Source organism: Mustela erminea, chromosome 14 (genome assembly GCF_009829155.1).
Source record: "Mustela erminea isolate mMusErm1 chromosome 14, mMusErm1.Pri, whole genome shotgun sequence".
Lineage (NCBI taxonomy): Eukaryota > Metazoa > Chordata > Mammalia > Carnivora > Mustelidae > Mustela > Mustela erminea.
Genome location: NC_045627.1, coordinates 60,722,892 through 60,747,294, shown reverse-complemented (window position 1 = coordinate 60,747,294; position 24,403 = coordinate 60,722,892). Strand labels below are relative to the sequence as shown.

The following is a 24,403-nucleotide window of genomic DNA, read 5'->3' as shown; positions in this document are numbered from 1 at the left end:
AACTCCAGGGAAACAAACATTGTCATGAGTGAGTCTGATATATATATATCTGTATGTATGTGATATAGTACATGCCTGTACACACATACATTTTCATTATGAATGGCGTCACACTTCATAAACCATTCTACCAACGCGATTTTGCTTAGTGGTTTTACTTAATGCTAGATCATGGACATCTTTGTTTGATAGTATGTAAAAATAAGGCATATTCCATTTTGAGCAGATGATTAATAGTCTGCTATAAATATATTATCATTCATTTAACCAGCTATGCATCAGTGAACACTTTTTAAAGGGAAGGAGATGTGGGAGTTTAAACTGGCATATTCTTGGGGGAGCAATTTGATAAGATCACTAAAAATTTTGTGGCCATTTCTTTCAGCTTAACTGTCATAAGTAACATTTCAATAAGTAATTTTTATAGATTTTGAGTGTACCAGAAAGCTAAATTCCTAAAATGAAATTTAGAAATGGAAGAATTTGTGCCCTTGAAATTTTTATTGATATTACCAAATTGCTTGCCAACAATTTTGTACCATTAATAGTGTATAAAATTTCATTTTCCTATGCCTTCAGAACAAAGAGTCTTCATTCTTTTTGGTCTTTGTTAAACTTGAAAGTAAGAAATCATGTTTTATGGTTTTTTAGACTACAAAATGCAAATGAGTCTCAATATGTATGTCATTATCATAAAATAGTTAAAATGGTCTTCTGCTTGTGGGGCATCTACTAGAGGAAAATTTGTCCTCATGTTCTGTCCTGTGGAGGAGCGAGGTATGTGATTATTCTCATTTAATATTTCTGACACATGCAAAATCTCACTGAGATGAGGGAGCCCTGCTAGTCATTGTTTTAATCGCTAGGGATTCTATTAATTATCCCCATTGTCAGTTTTACAATACACAGTTTTCTCAATAATATGAAGCCACTGTGTAAAATGTCTCTCTCTTCCCTGGTCAGGCATACTCACAGTAGCCATGGAGCTCAAAGTTTTTCAGACAGTTCCTATTTCATTATGCTCATTGTTCCCAAAATACATTTTGATTTGAAAAACCATGTTTCCTCTCAGTTTGGAAAATATGGCTGCCATAGTCGTTACCCTGGGTGAAGTCAGTGGGCCTTTGGTTCTGAGTGACCCGCTGTTAACACTCTTGCTCGTTGCCAGGCAACAGGTGCTACCTTGAAAGGAGGAAGCATGGTTGAACACACTGGTTTCCTAACAGAAGACCGTGACAGAGTTGTCGCTGGTCCATGGCCAAATGAGAAAATAAGGACCTTGAAGTGTTGGGGGTTGACATGCAGCTGCTGGCTGCTAAGTAAGACCCAAACCACAGCTTTTATTCCTGGTTGGTGTTCAGTGACCACCAGCCCCTTCCTGAGTCTGTTCTTTATCCTGAGATGATAACATTTTGGGTATTAAAATACCTTTTCTTTTCTCTTATGAAATAGTGGCAATAATGGGTAATGGATGGTTTGTGCAATTACAGACCCGGCACCGTGATTCCTTGTTTGTTTTTGTGCTTTTTTCCCCCCCATAACACTGTGGCTAATCTTTCTATCTGGACCTCATCAGAAGTCTAATTATAATATCTCCCCAGCTCACGCTGGCTTGCTGTGAGAATTGAATGAAATAATCGACCTAAGAACCTTTGGGGAAACAAAAAGCAAAATTTCTATGCAAATATAAATATTGTTATTTTTGAAACATTACAATTCTCATTTGTTGGGCTAATTTTTCGTAATCAGACATGAATTTCTATATTGCTTTTTTTCCACAAGAAATGAAATATGTTTTGCATGTAATGGTTAACTTATTCCCTGCTTCTAAGAAGGGACATGATGTTTTAGTAAATACAGGCTACTGGATATAGGTTTTATTTATATATACCTTAAATTTCATTAAGCAAATCATTCTTAAATAAAATGGGCTACTCTTATTAAGAATAATAATTTACTAGAAAGCTTAGCCATTTCAAATAATAGAATGAGAGGTGTTGTAGAACTTAAGTAAGCCTAAAAATTGGGATACATTTTTAAAATGTAATTTTAATTTTCTTCTTTTGGTGATGGGGGAAGGATTGTGAATATTCAAACATTTTATATATGCATAAAGATACTAAAGTAGTTTTGAGAGTGCTTGAAACAGTTCAGTGTCTAAATAAGCTGAATATCATAATCTCCAACCTGGAGACCCTCACTACTCATTTATTTGGCACTTTTCAGTAGTGCCAAAATAATCTCAGTCAACCTACAACCCAAGTGCTCTGTTACAGCTAATATTTTTTTGATATTTAAAACATTTATTAAGTTATTTATTCAAATAGAATCTATCTTCTCTTATCGCCCTATCAACCAATCAGCATTTCTCTTCCTTGAACCTCTGAACTCTGTGCTTGCTTGTATTCTGACCTCTCAGAACCCTTCCACCACTGGACTTCACCATTGCTGAGTGACAGCCCCATTACACACTGGAGAAATGGGGGAGATGGGAGACCTCTGGTTAATGGCTTCACTCCATTTACAATACATTTAGTCTTTCAATGAGATGGGTCCAAAAGAAGCCAATATTCTATTAGTTATCTCTCTGTTACCTCTATATCTGCTTCTGTTTGGGGCCTTGACAGCAGTCGTCCTGACAACAGTGTCCTGACCATTTGTCTAATGGTTGTTATCTATAGGCTGAAAGTCAAAGCGCCTCCAAGTGTTCCTCAAAGAGATTATGCCTCAGGTAAGAGTATTTCTAAAATACTTGGACTCTTGGGGCGCCTGGGTGGCTCTGTGGGTTAAGCCGCTGCCTTCGGCTCAGGTCATGATCTCAGGGTCCTGGGATCGAGTCCCGCATCGGGCTCTCTGCTCAGCAGGGAGCCTGCTTCCTTAAAAAAAAAAAAAAAAATACTTGGACTCTTGACTAATTTCATGTTCATATTTACTTCCTGAAAAGGGAACTATGTTCTAATCATTTGAAAATAAGAGTGCCCATCCTAATTTAAAAATTTTAAGGCATTTGACTATAGTGGAGCTGTAGTATTCCATCCATCCATCTATCCATCCATCCATCCATCCATCCATCCACTCATCTATTTATCAAACATTTATTAAGTATCTTCCACGTGCTGGGCAAATACACGGTTTTAGGTAGAGACACAGCGCTAAACAGGACAGATATAGTCTCCACACTCACAGTGTTTATAGTGAAGAAAAAAGATACAATAGTACAAAAGCAATTAGAGTTCAGGGTGATGGGGAAGCACAAAGTTCTATGAAAGTCCATCAGCAATGTCTTATCTAATCTGAGGTCAAGAGTGTGGAGGAAGTGGGGAAGGGAAGGCTTCCTGGATAGAGAATTATGAAAATGGATACTTGAAGGTCACTGAGGGTTGGGGTGGGAGGAGGATAATCTATTGATGGTGCATGGTTACTCAGTCCTCTCTGACGTCTCCTCCACCCAGTCCAACTAGGATCAATTTTGTCAGCGGAGGGTAGTCTTGAGATTGGTGTTGTTTATGGCAGTGGTGAGCAAAATAAATTATCCAATATACTGCCCTTCTCTAGAAGAAATTCCTTGGGAAGATAGGCCTAAAATCTCTTTCTACTGGCTTAAATATAAAGATTTCCTGGACATGGACAGACCTATAGAGCCCTTAATGAAAACCACAGGTCTACAGACATCATTGAAGTCTCTTCCTCTATCCCTGACAGCTAAAACCAAATCACAACCTTAAAGGATGCTTACTGTTGTTTTTTTTCTGTCACTGATCAAGATAGCAATAAATCAGACAGTTGAGTTCCTCCTAGGCACTAATTAAATCTTATCACACTAAGAAATGCGGACCAACATATCAAGTCTAGTGACTGACCTGTTGGACTACTTTCTAGAAGTAGCTAGGTTACAGAGTACTTACTGACCTCATCTTGCCAGTCACCAAGTCTCAACAGTTGACCAGGAGACTCCTTTGCAATGAAAAAAAAAATTAAATAAAATTAAAGTCCCTGTTCTGATCTTTAAAATCTACCTGATCAAAGCCAAGGGGGGAAAAAAACCTCAAGTGTGCTGCTTAGTTAACTAAAGAGAAGAAATTCCTCCTTCTCTCCCAAGTTCTAAAAAAGAAAAGAAAGCAGACAACATCTGCTAAGTACCCTGAGTTTTGATAGGAAAATTATGGAATCATGGAATCCCAGGTCTAAAAGGAGCCCCAGAGGTTCGGCAGCCTGACCTCCAACCCAGTGCTCACCCCTGACCCCACCACCACCACACACCAAAAATGAAACCCATGTTCTGTTTGGACATTTCCTGTGATGACTTCCCAAGCCCCTCTGGTCCTGTCAAGGACAGACAGCCCTGGCAGGACAGAGATGCAGTCCATTTCCTGGTGGCTTCCTAAGTCTGTCCTCATGGCCACACAGCACAAGTTTTTAAACATTCAAGAAAGCAGAGATCGAGTTGTTCTGTGCAACTCCACGGATAAAATTAAGAAATTAGGTCATTTGAATAGTTTCTTCTCTGGAATCATTATCTCCAGGTGCTTCTGCTGTTTTACATGTTCTTTGACTCATTTGACAAATATGACACAGTACATCCTGTGTGACACTCACTCTACTAGATACGGAGTGGGGAACAAAATATAGCCCCTGACCTTCAGGTGCTTCATTACTAGTGGGGGACCCAATAATAAATGAGGATGCCGACAGGTCACTATCTGCCTGAGGTCCCACTGTTGTGGAGGGAAAGCCCCACCAGCCGTTCCACACCCCTCAGGGGCCAGAACTGAACAAGGCCTCTCTCCTTGGACCCTGGGGCCCTACTACCCAGGGGTGATTGGAAAAAGCACAGGGAATGCATAGCAAACCTCCATCCACTAACAAAGTGAGCTATAACACTGCTTTGCCCTTGCCCTCATGTCCTTACGGAAGCCAGCATTCACTTGGTGTTTTTTTTTTTTTTTTGTCTCCCTGTCTCCACTCTGAGTGGTGGTACCAGCAAGGCTGACACGGGGAGAGCGGCATTCACCACCAGCCCCGCCTCATGGAACTAAGACTAGAGGAATGAAACTTGGACTTGAAGGTATTGGAAAGCCTGGAAAGTCCATAAAGACCACTCACCCCTGGCTTCTCGTGTGAGGGCTAAGTGGAGACCAGACAGGCTAAGGGGCTGCCCAAGGTCATATGGCCAGGCGACAGAGACATGTATGTCTGTATGGACAGCATGTATGACCGGTCATGTATGTCTGTATGGCCGGTCATACAGATAGGCCACGAGGCTGCCCAAGGTCATTCAGCCAAACCAGGACTCCACCCCCCTACCCCCCCACCCCCACCCCCCCGCCGTTAACAGGGCTCTGAGAAGGGATGAGGGGACATGCAAACAAAAGGACTTTTTAAAATGTGAAGTATTTAGATGCAAATCCCCTCTCTTAGCCAGCTCAGATCCACTCCTCAGGGGGTCACATCCCCTTCTCCTCTTGGGGCACCCAGGGAGACTGTCCATGGGCTGCCTCCCCCGGGGCCTCTGTAGTTCTGCTTTCTCTTCCTCCCCTGCATCTGCCTCCACCACCACATCTAACCCAGGCTTCTTCCTTCTCTCCTTCCTGCATCGCACTGTACCCATCCCACGGCTTCCCCACATCCTTCCACCAGCTCGGTAAGAGGAGAAGCTGGCAGGCCTAGTGGCCCAGAGCATGGCCTCCAGAGCTGAATCGGGGCCACAACTGTGTGTGTGTCAGACAGACAGCGTGGAGGGTGCCCCACAATGTCCAGAGTCCCTGGTGCTGCTCGTGACCCAGAACAGAAAGGCTCCGTGCCCACCCGTGCCTTCACCGCTTCACTCAAGCTCTCACCATTGACTCTTTGACTGCCTTTCCAACCATCCCTTCCCATTCCCAAGCCCCCCAGTCTGATTCGGCCTTTGTCTCTTCATGCCTGAACTGCTCAAACACCATCCTCATCGACCTTCCTGCCTCCAGCTTGTCACTGGGGCCTACAGTGGCCTTTGTGGCTGGAGCACCCCTTTGGCTGGCAACAACCTGGCTTTATTTTCTCCTCAGACTCTCCAGAACAGCATTTTCTTTCCAGCATATCTATGCCTTATGGCTATGCCTTATGGATACACCTTCGAGCCATCAGTTAAGCCCTGCTTCTGGGGCTGACACACAGGCCCTAGCCTTAGGGGGTGGAAGGGGGACGCCCTCCTTCATCTTCATTCTCTCATTTGGGTTCTGGCCATCCTTCAAGGCCTGGCTCAATCCCTCCTTCACCACACAGCCTCATGCAACCCCTCAGCTTTTGCTGAGTGCACCGTTCGCAGAACTCTCCCAGCACCTGTCCATGATTCCAGGTGTTGAGATATTTGTCAGGAAAGCCTACACTGCCCTGGATTGTCCTCGGTGTGATACACAGCTGTTCTTCTAGACTCCAGGTTTATTACCACCATGGCTGGGTGAGATCTTGGACTTTGGGGTCCTCTAGCCTTGGTTAGAATCCCAGCTTTGGCCCCTAAACACTGTGAACCTAGAAATGTTTTATAACTTCCCTTGAAAGATTGGAGATAAGAGTGCTGATCTATCCTTCAGGCTATTATTAAAGTAGATTAATAGTGACCAGCAGCATCCACGGAGCTCTTACTCAATGGGTGATGTCAGATGGCTTTCTCACTTTCCCTGGGCTATTTCATTTCATTCTGATGAAGCCCCATGACACAGGCTCTACTTATCCTATCCATTTCAGTGGTGAGAAAACAGATGCCCAGAGGTTAAGCAATTTACCTGTTCATGCTGCTAGCAAGTGGAAGAATCAGGATTTTGACTGGCAGGCTGACCCCAGAGCCCAAGCTCCAAACCCTGGAGTGGACACTGAAGTGGGGCCACTGTGGCATTTCCATGTGCCTCACAGTGCCAGCTGCTGGGCCCACAGGCTGGGGGAGGCACATGAATTACAAAGCCTGAGCCTGGCAAGGGGAGGAGCCCCTCTCTTGTGTGGCATGGGATTGTGACACTGTAAGTGGAACATAAGCCCCAAACCAGGTACACGACCAATGGAAAGGCTCTCCCTCATAAGGAGGCCCAACCAGCATCTCAGCTTCCTGCCAGGGGCATGCAACCTTCCTTCCCAAGTGAAACTGCCTTTCCCATACTAAACTTGCCCTTACCCTCCTGAAAGTGTCACCCTCTATATTAGAGGCTCTCTTGGGCCCGTTTCTTTATGGTAGCCGTACTGTGTGGTTGCCATTAGAGTGAAATAGAATGGTGTTGCTGTGAGGGTTTATTAAGACATTGTCAATACCCAAGACAACACTACCATTAACACAGCATTTGCTGCGTGCCAGGTTTTGGGAAGCACTCGTGGGTATTGTATTACTGGATTCTCATAAACACATGAGGTGGGCACTATTCTTACCCTGGTTTCACAGTTGAGAAATTGAGCTTTAAACAGCTAAAGTCCTGGTCCTCTGCTAAGCAGGTAGTAAAGAGCAGAGCCAGGATTTGAACCGGGGGAGACTGGTTCTAAAACCATAACCCACCCACTTTAGGAGGTCCTGAGATGCTGGACTATCACCCCATACTTTGGCTCTAGTACTTTGGAGCATACTGCATTTTAGTTTGGGAAATGGCCTGCAGGCCATGACTTCAAGAGCAGGATGTTGTGAGTTGCTGGTAGGACCAGGAGATGGGTGTAGCTCGGGGAGAGAAGGGTGCTGTCTGGCAACCTCTCCCATGTGGTGATGCTTTTTTCTCTTCTCTGCCTCAGTCTCTACAATGCCTGGATTGGGCCACTCTAGTTTCTCCTAGATTTTATGTGAAGGCTCAGTAGAGGGCCAGGCAGTTTACATGGGATTTCAGCTATAGTGACCAACACAGACAGCCTGGCTTCCAGCCCGCCCCCTCACTCACCAGCCATGTGGCCTCAGACACGTTTTGCCACATCTCTTAGCTTCCATTTCCTTGACTATAAAATTGAGATCATGACGGCACCTACCACAAAGCTCTGTTTTGAGGATAATTGGGAAAATACTCTTATCCTAGCCCTGAGCACATAGGAAGTGTTTAATAAATGGAATCTATTATTAGTATCCTAATACTCATTCCTTCAACTCATCTGTTGCTTCATACTTTTATTACTGCATGGATTACAAATGCCAAATACCACTCAGATACAAAGATAAATTAAATAGGCCTTGTTTTTCAGTACAGAGAGGCACAAAAAAATGATCATAGCACAGGGCAGAATGGACCACCCGTGTCATCAAGGTGCCAGCAGCCCCTATGACGGCCCAGAGGAAGGAGTCATAATTAGAACCCGAGGGACTGGGGAAGACCCTATGGCAGAGGTATAACAGGGATTTCCATGCAAAGAAGGAAGACAGGCTGGGGAAATAGCCCAGACAGAGCAGAGAATGATCAAAAGTACAGGCTGGGAGGAACACACTGCCGAGTGTCACTGTGAGTGAACACGGAAGATGGCAAGAGAAGTCGTGGGAGGGACAGGAAGGGGAGGCATCAACATGTGTGGACTCAGAGCCTTGACTTTACTCCACAGGGAGCTGCTGAGGATTCTTGAGGAAAGGAGCTGCATGCTCCAAACTTTATTTTAAGAAAATCACTGGAAATAGTATGAAGTGTGTGTTGGAGAGGAAAGATAATTGGGACAGGAAAAGTAGTTAGCTTCTGCAAGTACTTTTCAGCAGTGACGGGCCAGAAAATGGGCCTCAGTTCCCTGAGAGAAGACTCAGCAAACACAGCTCAATGAGGCAGGGAGGTGTGTTTTATAAAGGTATTTTATAAAGGTTTCTATTTTAAAGGCTGAAACAAAAACATCTTGCCACCATAAGTGCTGATCTTCGGTTATACCCAAACTTAAGGTATTAGAAACATATCTACCTCGGTACTAGGTGTTAGTATATTGAGAAGAGGACTTATTGACCTAGTCTTCTAAGGTTTCTGGCAAAGCCCCGGTGATTGCAGCATACTCTAATTTGATATAAGTTCGCCCAGATCACCACTTAACAAGAATTATCTCCTGTGAATGTCAAAGTTTGACCTATTATTTGGCTCATAAAGTAAAGCTCCTTCTTAGTGCCTATCATGTTTTTTCCAAGAGAGGGCACTGTTGCTGCTATAACCCAAGATCTGGCCACGCTGCTCTAAACCCTTCCTTTGGGCCCCCATTTTTTCTCTACAGTTCCTTTCCCTTTTTCTCTTCGGAGTCCCCCTAGAGTTGGAGTCCGTGGTCTGCCATTGCAGGGGCTAGAAATGGCAAGAAAAGGTTCTACCAAGGCTCTGGAGGGTTCAGGGACCAACCACTGGGCCCCCTCCCGTGGCTGCTCAGTGGGCTAGGAGAAGAGCTGGGAGCTTCCCTGGATGGGTCGCAGGAGCCACTCTGCCATCTGGACCAGTGCCTGGTTGATCTGTAGAGCTGAACGAATTGTAGTTACCCTCTAATGTCAGTTTATGTGATGGGGTGGATGCTAAGCTTCTCAAACTCTAAATGTGTTTTGGAGAAAAGGGAATCAGATATTCTCCTTGACTGTCCATAATTCAGATCTATTTTATTCTTCAAGAACCTAAGCTCCTTGACACCATTATTTCCATTTTCATCCTGCCTGGGGAGCCAAGGACAGTGCCTACACTCTGGAGTTCAGAGGCAGTGAGGTAGCATGGTGCTGGAGCCTACAGCATGCCCTTGGAAGTCAAACTGCAGGGTTCAACTCCTGGCTTTATTATTTGCTATCTGACCTTGGGCAAATGACTTATTTTCACTGGGCCTCAGCTTCCTCATAAGATCTCTAAGAGACTACTGTGAAAATATTGCCTGGCATGTAATTTTAAAGCACCAGATAAATCTTTTCAATAAGAAAGTGAAATTTAGGGCCACAGAGAATCCCAGAAGTGATCTGTCACCTTACAGATCTTGAGACTGAGGCCCAGAGAAGTTAGCTGTCTTGACCGCTCTCTGACTAGTTAGGAGCAGAGCCTGCATGGGAATTTTGGTCTATTGTGACTCCCTCTCCAGTACTCTTTCTACTACATCTGCGTACTGATTCATAGAAATCCTGAGAAGCAACATGATATGAATTGCAGGTGTCTCCAGGGTTCTTCTAAAGTCCTCAAAATGCTCCTTAACAAAGACAAATGAGGTTCAGATGTACCATGTCTCTGCCTCAGTGGGACTTACCTTTATGATTTGAGAACTGATTTTTTTTTTCTAAAGAGGAGTTGAAAGCGAATGAACACGAGATAAGTCTAGTAACTGTTCAAAGCCAAGTGAACAAGACCAGGGAGCCCAAAGGCAAGGAAGGCAGCTGCAGGCTAGTGGTGGACACGGTGGGGCTGGCCAGCTGAGATTTACACTTGTTCCTTCTGCTTCCCACATGCCATTGCAGGGAACCCTGCTGATGAAGAGGAGCAGTGGTCTGATGACTTTGTGAGTATTTGTTCCTGGGAGCAGGAGGGAGGGTGTTGTTTCCACTGGGATCCGTGGGAGACCTTTGCAAGGGCTTGTTTCTGAAGGACATGCTGCTGGTCACCTGTGCATCATAGCAGGGAGATGGCTGACCTGGAAGGGCCACCAACAGATAAACAAGGCGGCAAGAACCCCATAGTGGCTGACTTGACCTGGCACCAACGTGTACCAGGCTAAGTGCTTCATCCACATTACCTCCCCTAATCCTCCCCAGAGCCCTACGTGTAGGCACTCTTATCCCCATCTTCAGTGCTGCCGTTTGGAGTTCTCACCAGCACAGCCACAACAAATGTGAAATGTTTTAAAATAATTCTGTATCAGTTAACAAAGGTCTCTGCCCTGAATTCCCCAGTGCCCCATCATTGCCTGGGACTTATCTAGGAGCCCTAAAGAGTGAATGCCTGGCACATTAGGGGACCCCTGGCCACTCTTAGGTCAGGATCTGAGCCATGCTCATTGTAAAACATTTTGAATATCAGCCCTGTTCATTTTACTGGGAATGAAACTAAGGCATGGAGAGTTTAAGTGACTTGTAGTTTCCAAGTTCAAATCCAGGCCCTCAAATCTCAAAGCCAGGCTTTTCGACTCCAAGGAGCTTGTTGTGACCAAGAGGACCGTGGCGGATGCTGGGCACAACAGAGTGACCCCAACAGGGTGATAAGTCAGAGTCAACCGTCACCCTCTTCACAGTGGCTCTGCAACCCGCAGGGCCTCTGGCTCACTTCTCTCTTGGGTCAAGCTTTAGAGGGACAAGACATCCTAAGAACTTTTTACAAAACAGTTATTCCTCATTTATATCAAATTCATCCAGAATGTTAGTCCGCTCCACACCACGTGTGTTTTATCTGGACAGGATCCAAGAAGGCCTCCACACAGCCACACACCCCAGTGTACAGATAAGGAAACCAAGACTAGGAAAATGAAAAGGACTTCCCCGTGGCCATTCAGTTACTCAGTGGCCCAGTGGAATAAGCGCTCAGGACTCCTGTCCCCTGAGTTGGAGCCCAACTCCACACGGGTTCACCACCTGGAGTTTATTCAGAGTATTATGAGGCAGGAGTGCCTCCCTTCTCTGCCTCTCTTCTTTCTGCAGAGAAAACTAGCAAGAGGAACTGAAAAGGCCTTTCTGCAGGTCCCTTGGGTGTGGAGTTCCTCCCAGGGTCTGGCAGCCGCGGAGCCCTCAGAGCCCTGCAGCGGCGCCCCCTTCTGGTAGCCCACACCCAACCCCAGCTGAAGCAAACTTGAGAGCTGGTCTGCATCCACAGACAGGCAGCGAAAATTGAGCTTCCTGCCTAGATAAAAAGAGCACATGTGGGGACTTAGAAAACACAAATAAAATCAGCCTGGAAAGGAGGGGATGACTTGTGTCCCAAAGTCAAACAACCAAAGTTAGAGTGCAAGCTGTCATAAGGATTGGGTAAACCTTCCTTCACAATTATTTTGACCTTACTGGATTCCTATTGTACACAGAACAAAATCCAGGCCTGTGGCCTCCAGGCCAGATAAGATCTGGCCCCTGCAGACCTGTCCAGCCTTCCTTGCATCCCCTTGGCAGGGCCTTGTCTGTTATGGCCCAGATGCGCAGGTCTGCCCTTAGTCCTACAACAAGAGGTCAAGGTCATGCCTGCTCAGTGATTTCAGACTCATGGACCTTGGGCTGGCGAAGGAAGAAGGGGAGAGAAGAGAAACTAAAGAGCATCCCCATCTTTCCTCACTTGTTCTGCTCCTTCTTGTCCTTCAGGCTTGGCTTCACTGTCTCCTTCTCAGGAAGGCCTTTTCTGCACCTGAGGTAGAGTCCCTTTTCCCATTGCTCTCTGTCTCAGGACCCTGAACATTTCCTCAAGTAAATCTGTCACGAGTGACAGCTATCTTATGGTTGATATTGTACTTATTATCTGTTATTCACTATTTACTGCTGGTTTCTCCTGCTAAAATTCTATGAAGGCAGGGACTGTGCTTAGAGTCAAGCACAATGGCTGGCACACAGTAGGTGCTCAATAAATATTAACTGATTGATTGAATGAATGAACGGACAATATGAGAAAGTTTTTGCCTGATTACACATTCCCTTCTTCAAAGTTTCCATCCCACTGTCCCAACATATTGTGCTTGCTCAAGGATTGAATGAACAAATGAAAGAATTTTGGTTGTCAGAATATAGAATAATTTGAGGGGAGGTGTTTTTAAACTGTTCTTTCAGAAGTTTGAATAGACTCCTTTCTAATTCTCTTGATAAAAAGGCATTCAATCGTTTCACTATGCTGGAAATAGGAGGGGCTTATAGTACGCATCCCACAGAAAATATTTTCTGAATGAAGGGGCAGCTCAGCACTTCTGAGCACCCATTTCCTCCTAGATTCCTTCAGAGCTCAGGGCAACAGCTCAGCTCATTCATTCATTCTATGCTGGGGCTTGGACACACTCTCTCAGCCCAGGCCTCACAGGGGTTACAGTCCTGTAGGCAGCCCCACATCAGCGTCGAGCTGCCAGGAGCATCTGACAGGGAGTTGCTCTTCCTCTACCTTCTCTGCCTCCTTGGCCAGCCTGGTTCTTTCAGTCAGGGTGCTCTGCCCAAAGGACTGTGAGGACCTCCATGTCCTCCCCAGATGCGCCCTGCTCCCCAGCCTCCAGGTAATCAGGTCTAGGAAGGCCTGCGCCTGCTCCACGGATACAGACCCAAAATAGGAGGCCCAAACTAGCTCCCACCCAGGCACGTGCGTCTGGGTTCCTACTGTTTCTTTCACTTTCCAGATGGAATCTGGAAAAATCTGGAATCCAGAAAAGCAATCTTTTCTCAGCCCACTCACTGATGTCTCCCTAGGATGTCACAACAAGAGGGATCGTGTCCTCTGACTGACAAGGGTAAGGAGAGTCCCAGGGGCCTCAGGCTGTGTGGAAGGAACCTTGTCAAGCCAGGCTCTCACTATAGGCCACTCTTTCGCTCTCACTGCACCTCCCCGGACGGCTGTTCGAAAACAGCTCTGGCTTCTCCAGAGCACAGACCACAGAGTCTCCTCTCCTAATCCACTCCTCATGCCTCAGTTTCTCTGAGGGCTTAAACAGACTCTTATAGGATTGTGGTAAGGGATACATGAGGTAGGCAGTGCATGCAAATGTCGGTTATGATAGTAATGATCATTGCCATTATTCTATTCAACCGAATTTCGTATTCACAGTCAGGAAGGATTACTGAGCCTCCCAATCTGTTGTTATCGAAATAGGGGTTTGGGAAAGTCCCCCCCTACAAGGCTTTTCTCACTGCACCCCTCCCTCTCCCTTCCTGACTCTTTGGGTTTAGGACAAGGACAAGGACCTCCTCTTCCCTCCCAGTGCTCCTCCACCACCTTGGGGAAACCTCTCTTTTCAGCTGCCTTTCTCTGTCCCCCTCCTGCTGTTCACCCCACTCCTCCCCTTTCCCCCTTGCCCCACAGACGGAGCAGGGGAGCAGCTCGCACTCCCTCTCGCATCCTTCATTGCAAACATACTGCCTTCCTGGCTCTCCCACCCGCCCTGGCCCTGCTCCTGCCCCGAGGAGACAGCAGTGGAACCAACTCGGGGCTCCTGTGGCACCACACCTGCGGCGGTGTAGGACTGCAGGGGAAGGGGGCCAGCGGAAGGCAGGTGCACCGCGCATTCACTGGCAAATCCTGCACGGATAATGCAGGGTGTCAGGTGGCATGCGCAGAGGACTTCTTCCATCCTGGATCAACTATTTCCTGCATGTGAATACATGCAAGTGTGGCGTCTAGCTGAGGGATCTCTGAACAAAATGCGTGAGAAGCTAGGAGCGGTGCCCCTGGGGAGGAACTGAGAGGCCAGGACTTTATTTACATCCTTTTGAACTGTTACTGTGCCAATGTATTTTCAATATACATTGAATATTCAATATTTGATAATTTCAATGTAGACTTAAATACAATTTATATTAAAAACCAAAAAAAAAAAGGGAAGAGAATGGAGTCTGGGTCAGATGAAAAGCCTCACTCCTGCAGCTTACCAACCCTGTTAAAAAACAAACAGACTTCATCTCAAAGGTATCTGTATGTTCTGTGTCTCCCCTTATTGATCTTTTCCCTCAACCCTCCGTGGTCAATGAAACTTATTGGTCATTCTATTCTAGTATATTGTATTCTCTTCTATTGTATTCTAGTATATTGTATCGGGTCCTTTTTCTGTCCTCTAAAAAATGTATTTTATCTCTGACTGCTCTTCTTTGCAGACACGCAGAGTTTCAGCCACCCTTCCTGTTAAATGGCCCACATGCTCCCCCAGGATAGTGGTTCAGGTGATAAATTCTGGAGCCAGAAAGACTTGGCCTCAACCCCAGCTTTGCCTCTGATGGCTGCCCAGCCTTGCTTAGCCAACCTTTCCAAGCCTCGCTCTCTGGTCCCTATGCTGGGGGAGCAGCTCCCGCCCCCTAAAGCCAGAGCTGGGCTGATGATGGAGCCTGGATGGGGCACTGAACCTGGGGTCTGCCCTTGCAGGACAGTGACTATGAACACCCAGATGAGCACTCGGACTCAGAGATGTACGTGCTGCCCGCTGAGGAGACCGGGGACGACAGTTACGAGCCACCACCCGGCGAGCAGGAGACAAGAACCGTCCACCCAGCCCTGCCCTTCGCCAGGGGGGAGTACATAGGTGAGGCAGCCCCCCAGACCCTGGGCGCTCAGCCTGCCAGGCAGGGGAATGGAGACAAGCAGCCTGGCAGGTCGGTGGGCGCCTCCCACTCTCACCACCCCACACTGGTCATCTGGTCACTCAGAAACCATGGCGCCCCAAATGGAAAACTTGCCTGTTCAAGGGGGGAAAAGTCCTCTTCCTAAATCGCCAATGTTGAAAACAGGTAAAAGATAAAAGGAACACACCCTGATGACTATTTCCACCACCAGATAGTCTCCAGATAGCCCCATGAGAAATCAACCCTGAGATCAGTCCTGCTGCTTTTTGGTCTTGTTGCACACAAGGCTCTGGAATTTCTCTTGAGGTTTCTGTACAGAACAAGGGTGATCTTCAAGGATCCCAGTATCTGCTGTTGCCCCTCCTTCCTCGTGCCCATCCCCTCACAGGCAGGTCACACACTGAGCATAGACTGTGGCTTTTTAACGGGGGGGCTTAGAGTGAGAGTAAGGAGCTCTAAGTCTGGAATTAGCTGTAGGTTAATGGGCACAGCTCCCATGAAGCCTCCAGGCCTGAGTGTGGTTTTTAATGTCCCCCAAGGAGAAGCCTGTGTTCTGGGTAACAAAGCTCAGAAGGGGTGGGGTGGGGTGTTGAGCGTGTCCATGATGATGAGGGTGATGCTAGCGTTTGTACCATGTCCCTATGTGTAAAGGGCTCCACATCTGTTATCATTGTCATTAACTGCCTCCTCACAAGGCACCAAGCATGGCCCCTTGCTTCACGCCACAATCCACCTACTGAGCACCTACTGTGTGCCAGAGCTATGCTAAGCCCTGAGCATTCAGCAGCAAGCAAGACAGACATACTCCCAGAGTTTTATATTTACAGTAGTGGCCTACTTCACACTCTCAGGAATCTTATGGAAGAGGTATTCATCCTCACTTTACAAAGGAAGAAAGTGAGGTCAGGAAGAGTGAACTGATGGGGCCCAATGCTTGCAAGTGGCAGGGCGAGGACGCATGCTGGGCTTCCCAGCCCCCAACATCCATGCTTTCACCGCTCCACCTCGCACGCAGCCCACCGTATTTGTGACCTTGTTCAAGCATTACAGCCCTGGGAAGGAGGCGGCTGCAGTGGGCCCATGTTACAGGCTAGGAAACTACCATGAGGGTGGCGTGGCAGCTCATTCAAGGCCATGCTCTTCAAAGCTTGTCTTCTGTGTTTTGTGGCTTCTGATGGGCTGCGATCTTACATTTAAAAAACCCAGTAAACTCCAGGAGCTGCCAGTAAAACTAGAAAACCTGACAGAGTTATGGGCACAGCAAAGCAGATGCCCTAGACCTAAGCATAGCTCCAGCACCCAGAAAGAGGCTTCCGAGGAGGCATCCAACGGGAAGTGAACCACACTTTCAGCAAGGCAGGAGCGGCCCCAGGGGGAGAACAGGTGGGGATGTGACAGGTGGCACAGCAGGTGCAAGAAGCTAAGGATGGCGGGGGAGGGGGGTAGTTGTGCGGAAGCCAGTGTGAGCACCTAGGCTGTTCCCAGGATGGGGACACGCCAGGTTATTCCTATGCTGAGATCTTCCTGCAATGTGTCGGTCTGAGTCTGTGCTCAGATTCCACTGCACAGACTCCCTGTTGTCTTGCCCCCCTCCCCCACACCATGTCACATCCGTATATTGGTCCTGTTTGTTAGGCATCCACTCTCCCACACACACCGCTACCCCCACTCCGCCCTCACTGCTTTCTTCCTACTCCCTACCAAATCCCTCTAAGGTGGATATTACCCTCCTTACTTTAAAAATGAGGAATATGAGTCCTGGAGAGGCTGAGCCACAGATAACCAGCCCAAACAAGTGCAGCCAGTGAGAGGCAGAGCAGGGGACCCAACTCAGGGCCATTCAGCTTGGGAGCCTGCACTGGTTCCCTGACACCTGCTCAGTACACAGTCCCCAACAAGGGGTAACTCAGGCTCTCCATGAGCTGAGGGAAATCATTGAGGGGAAGAACACGGAGGTTCACTCAGATGAGTAGTTGCAACTCTGAAGACACCTTAGAATAACCTGGGAAACTTTGAGACCTATAGTGCCAGGACCCTCCCCACAAGTTCAAGCTAGTATGTCCGGGGCGGGGCCCGGGCCTTGGCATTTTCTTATAAAGTTCCCCAGGTGGTTCCAACATGTAAGGAGGATTGAGAGTCCATCCCTGTCCTTAAGTGTTCATAGAGCAGAGTGAAGCTTCGAGGAGCACACCCTCTGAGGCCACTCTGCTGCCATGGGCTTCCATCCACTCTGCTGGGCAGCATGCTGGGCAGTCGGCGCTCCTGAGCCAGTGGGTCTCCATCACTCCCCTGGGAGGATGTTATTGATGAGGACATTCTTTCGGTTTTTATAATGTTAGTCAATGGGCAGCTGATTTTTTGCCTGAATGTCATTATATACTTTTAAGGAATGCTCAGATTAATCATTGGTGACTACAGAGATGCCACGGGTGGTTTCATACTTTGGCCCAGGGAATGATCCAGAGTCCCTTTCATCTTACACTTTGTGGTTGTTCCTTTCAAGACAATCGGTCAAGCCAGCGGCAGTCTCCGCCCTTCAGCAAGACACTTCCCAGTAAGCCCGACTGGCCTTCGGCAAAAGCAAGAGCCAGAGTGGCCTCCACTCTGCCGGCGCTGACTTCTCTTCAGAAACCTCAAGTTCCACCCAAACCCAAAGAACTTGAGGATGAGGTAACGTAAATCTATCCCAAAGGCTTCCCAGTCCGAGGGGAAAGCAGGATGCAGGGCGGAGAGGGAAGGGGCCGGAGAAAGGGGGAGGAGATTTGAGGGCAGGGGCCCAGGTGGTCTGGCCGCCTCCTCTATGCCCCTCTCTCTGCCCAAGACTAACCACCTACCCCTCAAATTCTGCACTGGTAAACAGAAAGGAGGTTTTTCTCTCTAAGAAGGCATATATGGCCTTATTTTAAGCATTTTCATTTCCAGAGGGTATGGGTAATACCAGTGCTGGATCTGTGCGCCTCTTATTAGCCTCCCTCTCTCTCTCCTTGGTTTCCTGTGAACCTTCTCCTTCCTCCATAAGGGATTTCCCTATCCTTATACTCCTTTTCTGCCTTGCTTTCTTTCCTCCACCTTCTTTGCTCTCCACTTCACATTTCTCCTGCGAGATACAGAGATGTGCGATGGGACAAATATGGAGACCCCTAGTGGTAGGGAGGCCCTGCGCAGCCTGTGGAGGAGCCTGGCCCCTTACTTCGCTTTGGCACCTCTTGCTTCTCACTCCCTTTTCCCTGAGCTCCTGCTCTCCAGGGACCCATCCTAGCCGACTGTCCTGGACTCCACTCTGGGTTTATCTCGTCATCTCCCCTCTGTCAGCACCTGTGTTTTATGGGTCTCATTCCCTGTGGAATAGCTCCTGTTTGAAAAGGCACGAAAAACCCATTCAGACTGTTGTAAGAAAGCCTGATAAGGCCTAATACCTAGTACCTTACTTGCATTTTAAATAAGGACAAAGGCAAGCCCTCAAACTTAGCCATTACAACAAGCCTACAAGTATAATGATCTCAGAATTAAAATAACAATAAAGATGACCACCCCCTTTTTTTAAAAGATTTTGTTTATTTACTTGAGGGAAGGAGAATGAGAGGATCATGTGAGAAGGGGGAGGGTCAGAGCAAGAAGCAGACTCCCCGCTGAGCCAGGCTCCAGGATAACAACCCGAGCCTAAGGCAGCCGCCCAATCAACTGAGCCACCCAAGTGCCCAATAAAGGCAACTCTTAAACCATCCCTGGACATAATATTACAGCAGCTTTTGAAGAAATAACTTGTGGCTTTTTTTTTTTTTTTTAAGATTTTGTTTGTTTGTGTGAGAGAGAGAGCACAAGAGGGGGAGGGAAGGGCAGAGGGAGAGGGAAAAGCAGGCTCTCCACTGAGCATGGAGCCAGACATGGGGCTCTATCTGGGGACCCCAGGATCATGACCTCAGCTGAAGGCAGACTTTTTTTTTTTTTTTTTCATTTGATTTGATTTCTTTTCAGTGTTCCAGAATTCATTGTTTATGCACCACATCCAGTGCTCCATGTAATACATGCCCTCCATAATACCCACCACCAGACTCACCCAACCCCCAACACCCCCCCCCCAACAAAACCTTCAGTTTGTTTCTCAGTGTCTGCAGTCTCTCAGGTTTGTCTCCCCCTCCAATTTCCCCCAACTCATTTGTCCTCTCCATCTCCCTATGTCCTTCGTCTTAATCCTTTTGTTCTACAAGTAAGTGAAACCATATGATAATTGACTCTCTCTGCTTGACTTATTTCATTCAGCATAATCTCTCCCAGTCCTGTCCATGTTGCTACAAAAGTTAAGTTTTCATCCTTTCTGATGGAGGCATAATACTCCATAGTGTATATGGACCATATCTTCTTTATCCATTTGCCCGTTGAAGGGCATCTTGGTTCTTTCCACAGTTTGGAGACTGTGGCCATTGCTGCTATGAACATTGGGGTACAGATGGCCCTTCTTTTCACTACATCAGTATCTTTGGGGTAAATACCCAGCTGTGCAATTGCAGGTTCATAGGGAATCTCTATTTTTAATTTCTTAAGGAATCTCCACAATGTTTTCCAAAGTGGCTGCATCAGCTTGCATTCCCACCAACAGTGTAAGAGGGTTCCCCTTTCTCCACACCCTCTCCAATACATGTTGTTTACTATCTTGTTAATTTTGGCCATTCTAACTGGTGTAAGGTGGTATCAATGTGGTTTTCATTTGAATCTCCCTGATAGCTAATGATGATGAATATTTTTTCATGTGTCTGTTAGCCATTTGTATGTCATCTTTGGAGAAGTGTCTGTTCACGTCTTCTGCCTCTTAACCTGCTGACCCACCCAGGTGCCCCAGAAATAACTTGTTTCTAAATGCCAAAGGTGATAAAACCTATAATATATAAATATGTCGTAAAGTGACCCACATTTCCACCTTAATATAATTTGTAGGCCAGCAGGAGATGGAAAAGAGAAACTTTTAAATGAGATAGAGGGAGCGTTTAGGCCCCAAATCCCACTTTGACCCTTACTAGCTGTGTGACTTTGGGCAAGCCAGATAACCTCTCTGAGCCTCAGTTTTTAATCTCTTCAGGTTATTTTAAGGATTTAGTAAGAGAACATATATATAAAACACTAAATACAGTGCCTCATACACGGAAGATTTGGTGTGTCATATGTTCCTTCGTAGCATATTCTAGATTCTTTACAAAATCCCATTTTCTAGTTGCTTCTGAAAACAGAAAGCCTGGCAATACAGGGCCATCCTGGCCTCAAAGCAGCTGAGCCTCATGGTAACCCTCCAGCTTAGCTGTGAATCCGTGACTTTTATTTGCACTGGTCATAGTCCCTTCCACTCATATGAGATGTGCACAAAGCCTTCCTCTGCATTTGTCCCCAAAGCTGTTCCCTGCCTGCCTCCATAAGTGGTTTCCTGTATGACTTCTACTCTAATGCTAGTTTAAGTCAGAAAGTCAGCTGACAGAAAAAGGATTGTTGGCCAGTCCTCTCTGTCTGTCTGAGAGGTGATGCTGACCTTTTGGGGTAAGAAGGGGCTGGCAGGAAGAAGCTGAGCAGGAAAAAGGACACGGGGACCGGCTGTTAGGGGCTTTCTGTGAATTCTTTCAGCATTTGGCAAATCTGTATGAAGTTATAAATTCAGACACAGAATACAAATGAATACAGTGCGTTATATAAGGCTCTCCATTTCTGTGAAGAGCTAAGAGTGGACCCCCATGGGGAGAGGCAGTTTTGCTAATAGCAGCCTTGTGGAGGTGGCTCAGGCAAGTCTGTACCAGTGGGAAAGGAGAAGTATGGAGGAGGCTGCATTCTGGAATGGGCAGATGGGCAGTCAAGATAAGAAAGAGGTTAAAAAAGAAAAAAAAAATAGGCCAACATTAAGATCTTGCGGAACCATTAGATAGAAAAAGAAGAAGTCAAGAAAGCATAAATAACTAAAAATATTTAGCTCTGCTGTACAGGTTCCAGGAAAAGTATGGGGGTATAGACTAACCAGAGAGTTGGGGAAGGAGCAGCACCTAAGAGGAAGGAGCATCTGTGCTGTAGGGACAAGCATGGTGGGCACTTGATGAGTACTGGGAATCAACTGATGTTCTGAGGATTTGTGTTTATCCCATTAAGCCCTCCCAAGAACCCTATGAAATAGGTACAGCCATCCCCATTTTACAAATAAAGAAATGGTACAGATGAGGTGCAAAGGGGTTGAAAACTTATCCAAGGTCACAGAGGCCAGGTTTGAAGGTAAAGAAAGAGATGAGAAATAGGAATTAAATGAAGGGAGGGTAGAAATAAGATAGAAAGAGAAGGGGAAGGCAGGAAGGTCCTAGAATGTAGTGGCTGAGAGTGTGGATCCTTGAACTGACTCTTGAACCCCAACTCTTCTGCTTTTTGCTATGAGGATGTGAGCAAGCTACTCCACTTCTCTGTGCCTTGGGTTCTTCAAGATTCTTCATCTTACTATGGAGCCGACAGTAGCACCTACCTTACTGGGTTGTTATAAGGATTGAGTGAAATAACACATGGGAAGTACTCAGGTGAGCACTTGCCAATTAGTGCTCAATAAATGTTTGGGCTCTGTTTCTCTAGAATCCACCTGTCCTACCCACCAAGGTGATTTGCAAAAACCACATTTGGAATCTGATTATCTCCTTTGCTTCCTAGCAATATCCTCCCCCAATTTATGGTCAACTGATTATTGACAAAGTTGCCAAGACTATTCAGTGGGGAGAGAATCATTTTTAAACATATTGTGCCAGGGTAACTGTATATCCACATGCAAAAATATGAGAGTGGGCGCGTCTCCCACCAAAGACAAAAGCTAGCCAAAAATAGATCCTAGATCTAAATGTAAGAGCTAAAACTATAACATTTTAGAAGAGAACGAACGTATAAATCTCTGTGACCTTGTATTAGACAGGGGTGTTTTAGATACGGAACCAAGGAACAACAGTAATTGTTGTTAAAAAGTAGTTAAAATGGGGGGCACCTGGGTGGTTCAGTAGGTTAAGTCTCTGCCTTCGGCTCCGGTCGTGATCACAGGGTTGTGGGATCGAGCCCCACATCGGACACTCTGCTCAGCGGGGAGCCTATTTCCCCCTCTCTCTCTGCCTGCCTCTCTGCCTACTTGTGATCTTTGTCTATTAAATAAACAAATAAAATCTTTTTTTAAAAAAGTAGTTAAAATGGGCTTCACAATGTCAAACATTTTTTGCTGCAAGCGACACCCCCAAAGATGTAAGAAGACAGCCTGCAGAATGGGAGAAAAGTTTCGCTAATTATATATCTGATAAGAGGTTTCTGTCTAGAGCATGAAAGAATTCTTCCAACCTAATAATAAAAAAGACAACCCAATTAAAAATGGGCGGAGAAGTCAAATAGACTTTTTTCTAAAGAAAATATAAGAAGGCCCAAGAAGCACACAAAAACATGCTTAACATCATCAACCACCAGGGAAATGCAAATCAAAACCATACTTAGACACCACGTCCTGTCTCAGGATAGTGATATTCAAAAGACAAACACTAGCAGGTGTCAGTGAGGATGTGGAGGAATTGGAGCCTTCATATGCTGCTGGTAGGAATGGAAGAGGGAGCAGATACTTTGGAACAACAGTTTGGCCGTTCCTCAGACTTAAACAGAAGCTACCATGTGACCCAGCAATTCCACCACGAGGTATATTGCCAAGAGAGATTTACATCTACACAAAAACATGTACCTGAATGTCCCTGGCACCATTGTTCATAATAGCCCCAAAGTGAGAACAACCCGAATGTCTACCACCTAATGAATAGACCAAGAAAACTTGGTACATTCATAGACGGGGAATGTTGTTTGTCCACACAAGTGAATGACATACCGACATGCTCTGTGGTTGAACTTGAAATTATTATGCTAGATGAAAGAAGTCACTATGTATTATGTGATTCCATTTCTATGCAACACCCAGATTGGGCAAATCTTAGAGACAGAGAAGATTAGTGGTTGACTAGGCTGGGGAAGGGGTAGATAAGTGACTCAAGGTACTGGGCTCCTTTTTGGGGTAACAAAAATGTTCTAAACTTAGACTGTGGTGATGCTTGCACACTCTAAGAGTACCAGACCCACCAAATTATACACTTCACATAGGAATTTAATTGTGTCTTAATTCGATCTCAAAAAAGGTATTTTAAAAAACCATTCCTTGGGGCACCTGGGTAGCTCAGTCAGTTAAGCACCTGCTTTCAGCTCAGGTCATGATCTCAGGCTCCTGGGATCAGCCCTACATCAGGCTCCTTGCTCAGCAGAGTCTGCTTCTCCCTCTGCCTTCTGCTCTCCCTGCTTGTGCGTTCTGTGTGTGTGTGTGTGTGTTTCTAATAAATAAATAAAATCTTTAAAAAACAAAACAAAACACTCCTTTCCAGACTATAAACCTGGATTGGACAGCTTCCTCTTGATTCACGTCTGTACTTCTTCCAGGTTGATTATGTGGTCCCTGTGGACGATGAAGATGAGAACTACATTCACCCCACAGAAGACTGTTCACTCCCAGCTGAAAAAGGCAAGAGTTTGTAGTTTTAAGCATCTGAATGCTGTAGCAGTTGAGGGAGGGGCACAGGAGACTATTGGGTAGGGAGCAGCAGGGGGTACACACATTCCACCCCTCACCCCCCCAACCCACCACCTTCATGGTGGAGGCTTCTGACCCATCCCTGACAGACCCGTCTCATTCACACCCTTCTTCCTCCACCCCTCCCGTGCTCCAATACTACCATCTCAAGTTCCAAAAGCATCTAGGTTCTTATTTAACTGTTCTCACTTAGGAGGGATTTCCTTTAAAACTTAATCCTCACAGAGCCAGAGGCCACCATGTTGGCCTCAAAACTATGGCACAGGAACGATGTCCACAGAGGGCGGAAGATGTGAGAGAGCGAAAGACGCTCTGTGTCCTGACAATGGAATTGTAATGCTGTCTCAGGCGAAGGGAGACATTTTGTTGGTAAGCCCTTCGTGGAATAACAAATGGGATGACAAATGATTTCTGAAAGCCGGTGCCACGTACCCTCAGACTGGGATTGGAGCAGGGCAGTTTCACTCCAGATGGAGTTACTGTGGAGAAAGGACACCTCTTTGAGTGGCATTACTCATCGCACGGACTGGACTCTGTTTTCACTCTGCCGATTAGTGCCGATTCACTCTCCCGCCTCCCCAGATAGCACCAGCAGCTTCGAGACCCACCTGAACTCCTCTGCCACCCATCACCATGAAACCATAAGTAGACATTACATTTAC

The 24,403-nt window shown here is 46.4% G+C and overlaps 1 protein-coding gene across 13 annotated transcripts in view; it reads left to right on the top strand.

The window, feature by feature from the left end:
- The window catches only part of BLNK (B cell linker), a 112,448-nt gene that overhangs the window by 48,456 nt on the left and 39,589 nt on the right, over positions 1 to 24,403 (top strand). For 5 of the 13 annotated variants that reach the window (XR_004278437.1, XM_032311717.1, XM_032311715.1 and 2 more), the window contains exons 3-9: positions 2,628 to 2,731; positions 4,982 to 5,065; positions 10,376 to 10,416; positions 14,675 to 14,740; positions 14,940 to 15,096; positions 17,640 to 17,806; positions 23,591 to 23,672. Coding sequence is in view for 12 of the 13 variants with exons in the window: in XM_032311717.1 (XP_032167608.1) it covers positions 2,628 to 2,731; positions 4,982 to 5,065; positions 10,376 to 10,416; positions 14,675 to 14,740; positions 14,940 to 15,096; positions 17,640 to 17,806; positions 23,591 to 23,672 (701 nt within the window). In the remaining variant the exon portion in view is untranslated. The remainder of the gene's footprint in view (positions 1 to 2,627; positions 2,732 to 4,981; positions 5,066 to 10,375; positions 10,417 to 14,674; positions 14,741 to 14,939; positions 15,097 to 17,639; positions 17,807 to 23,590; positions 23,673 to 24,403) is intronic. The other 8 variants (XM_032311719.1, XM_032311714.1, XM_032311723.1 and 5 more) reach the window with 6 other exon arrangements.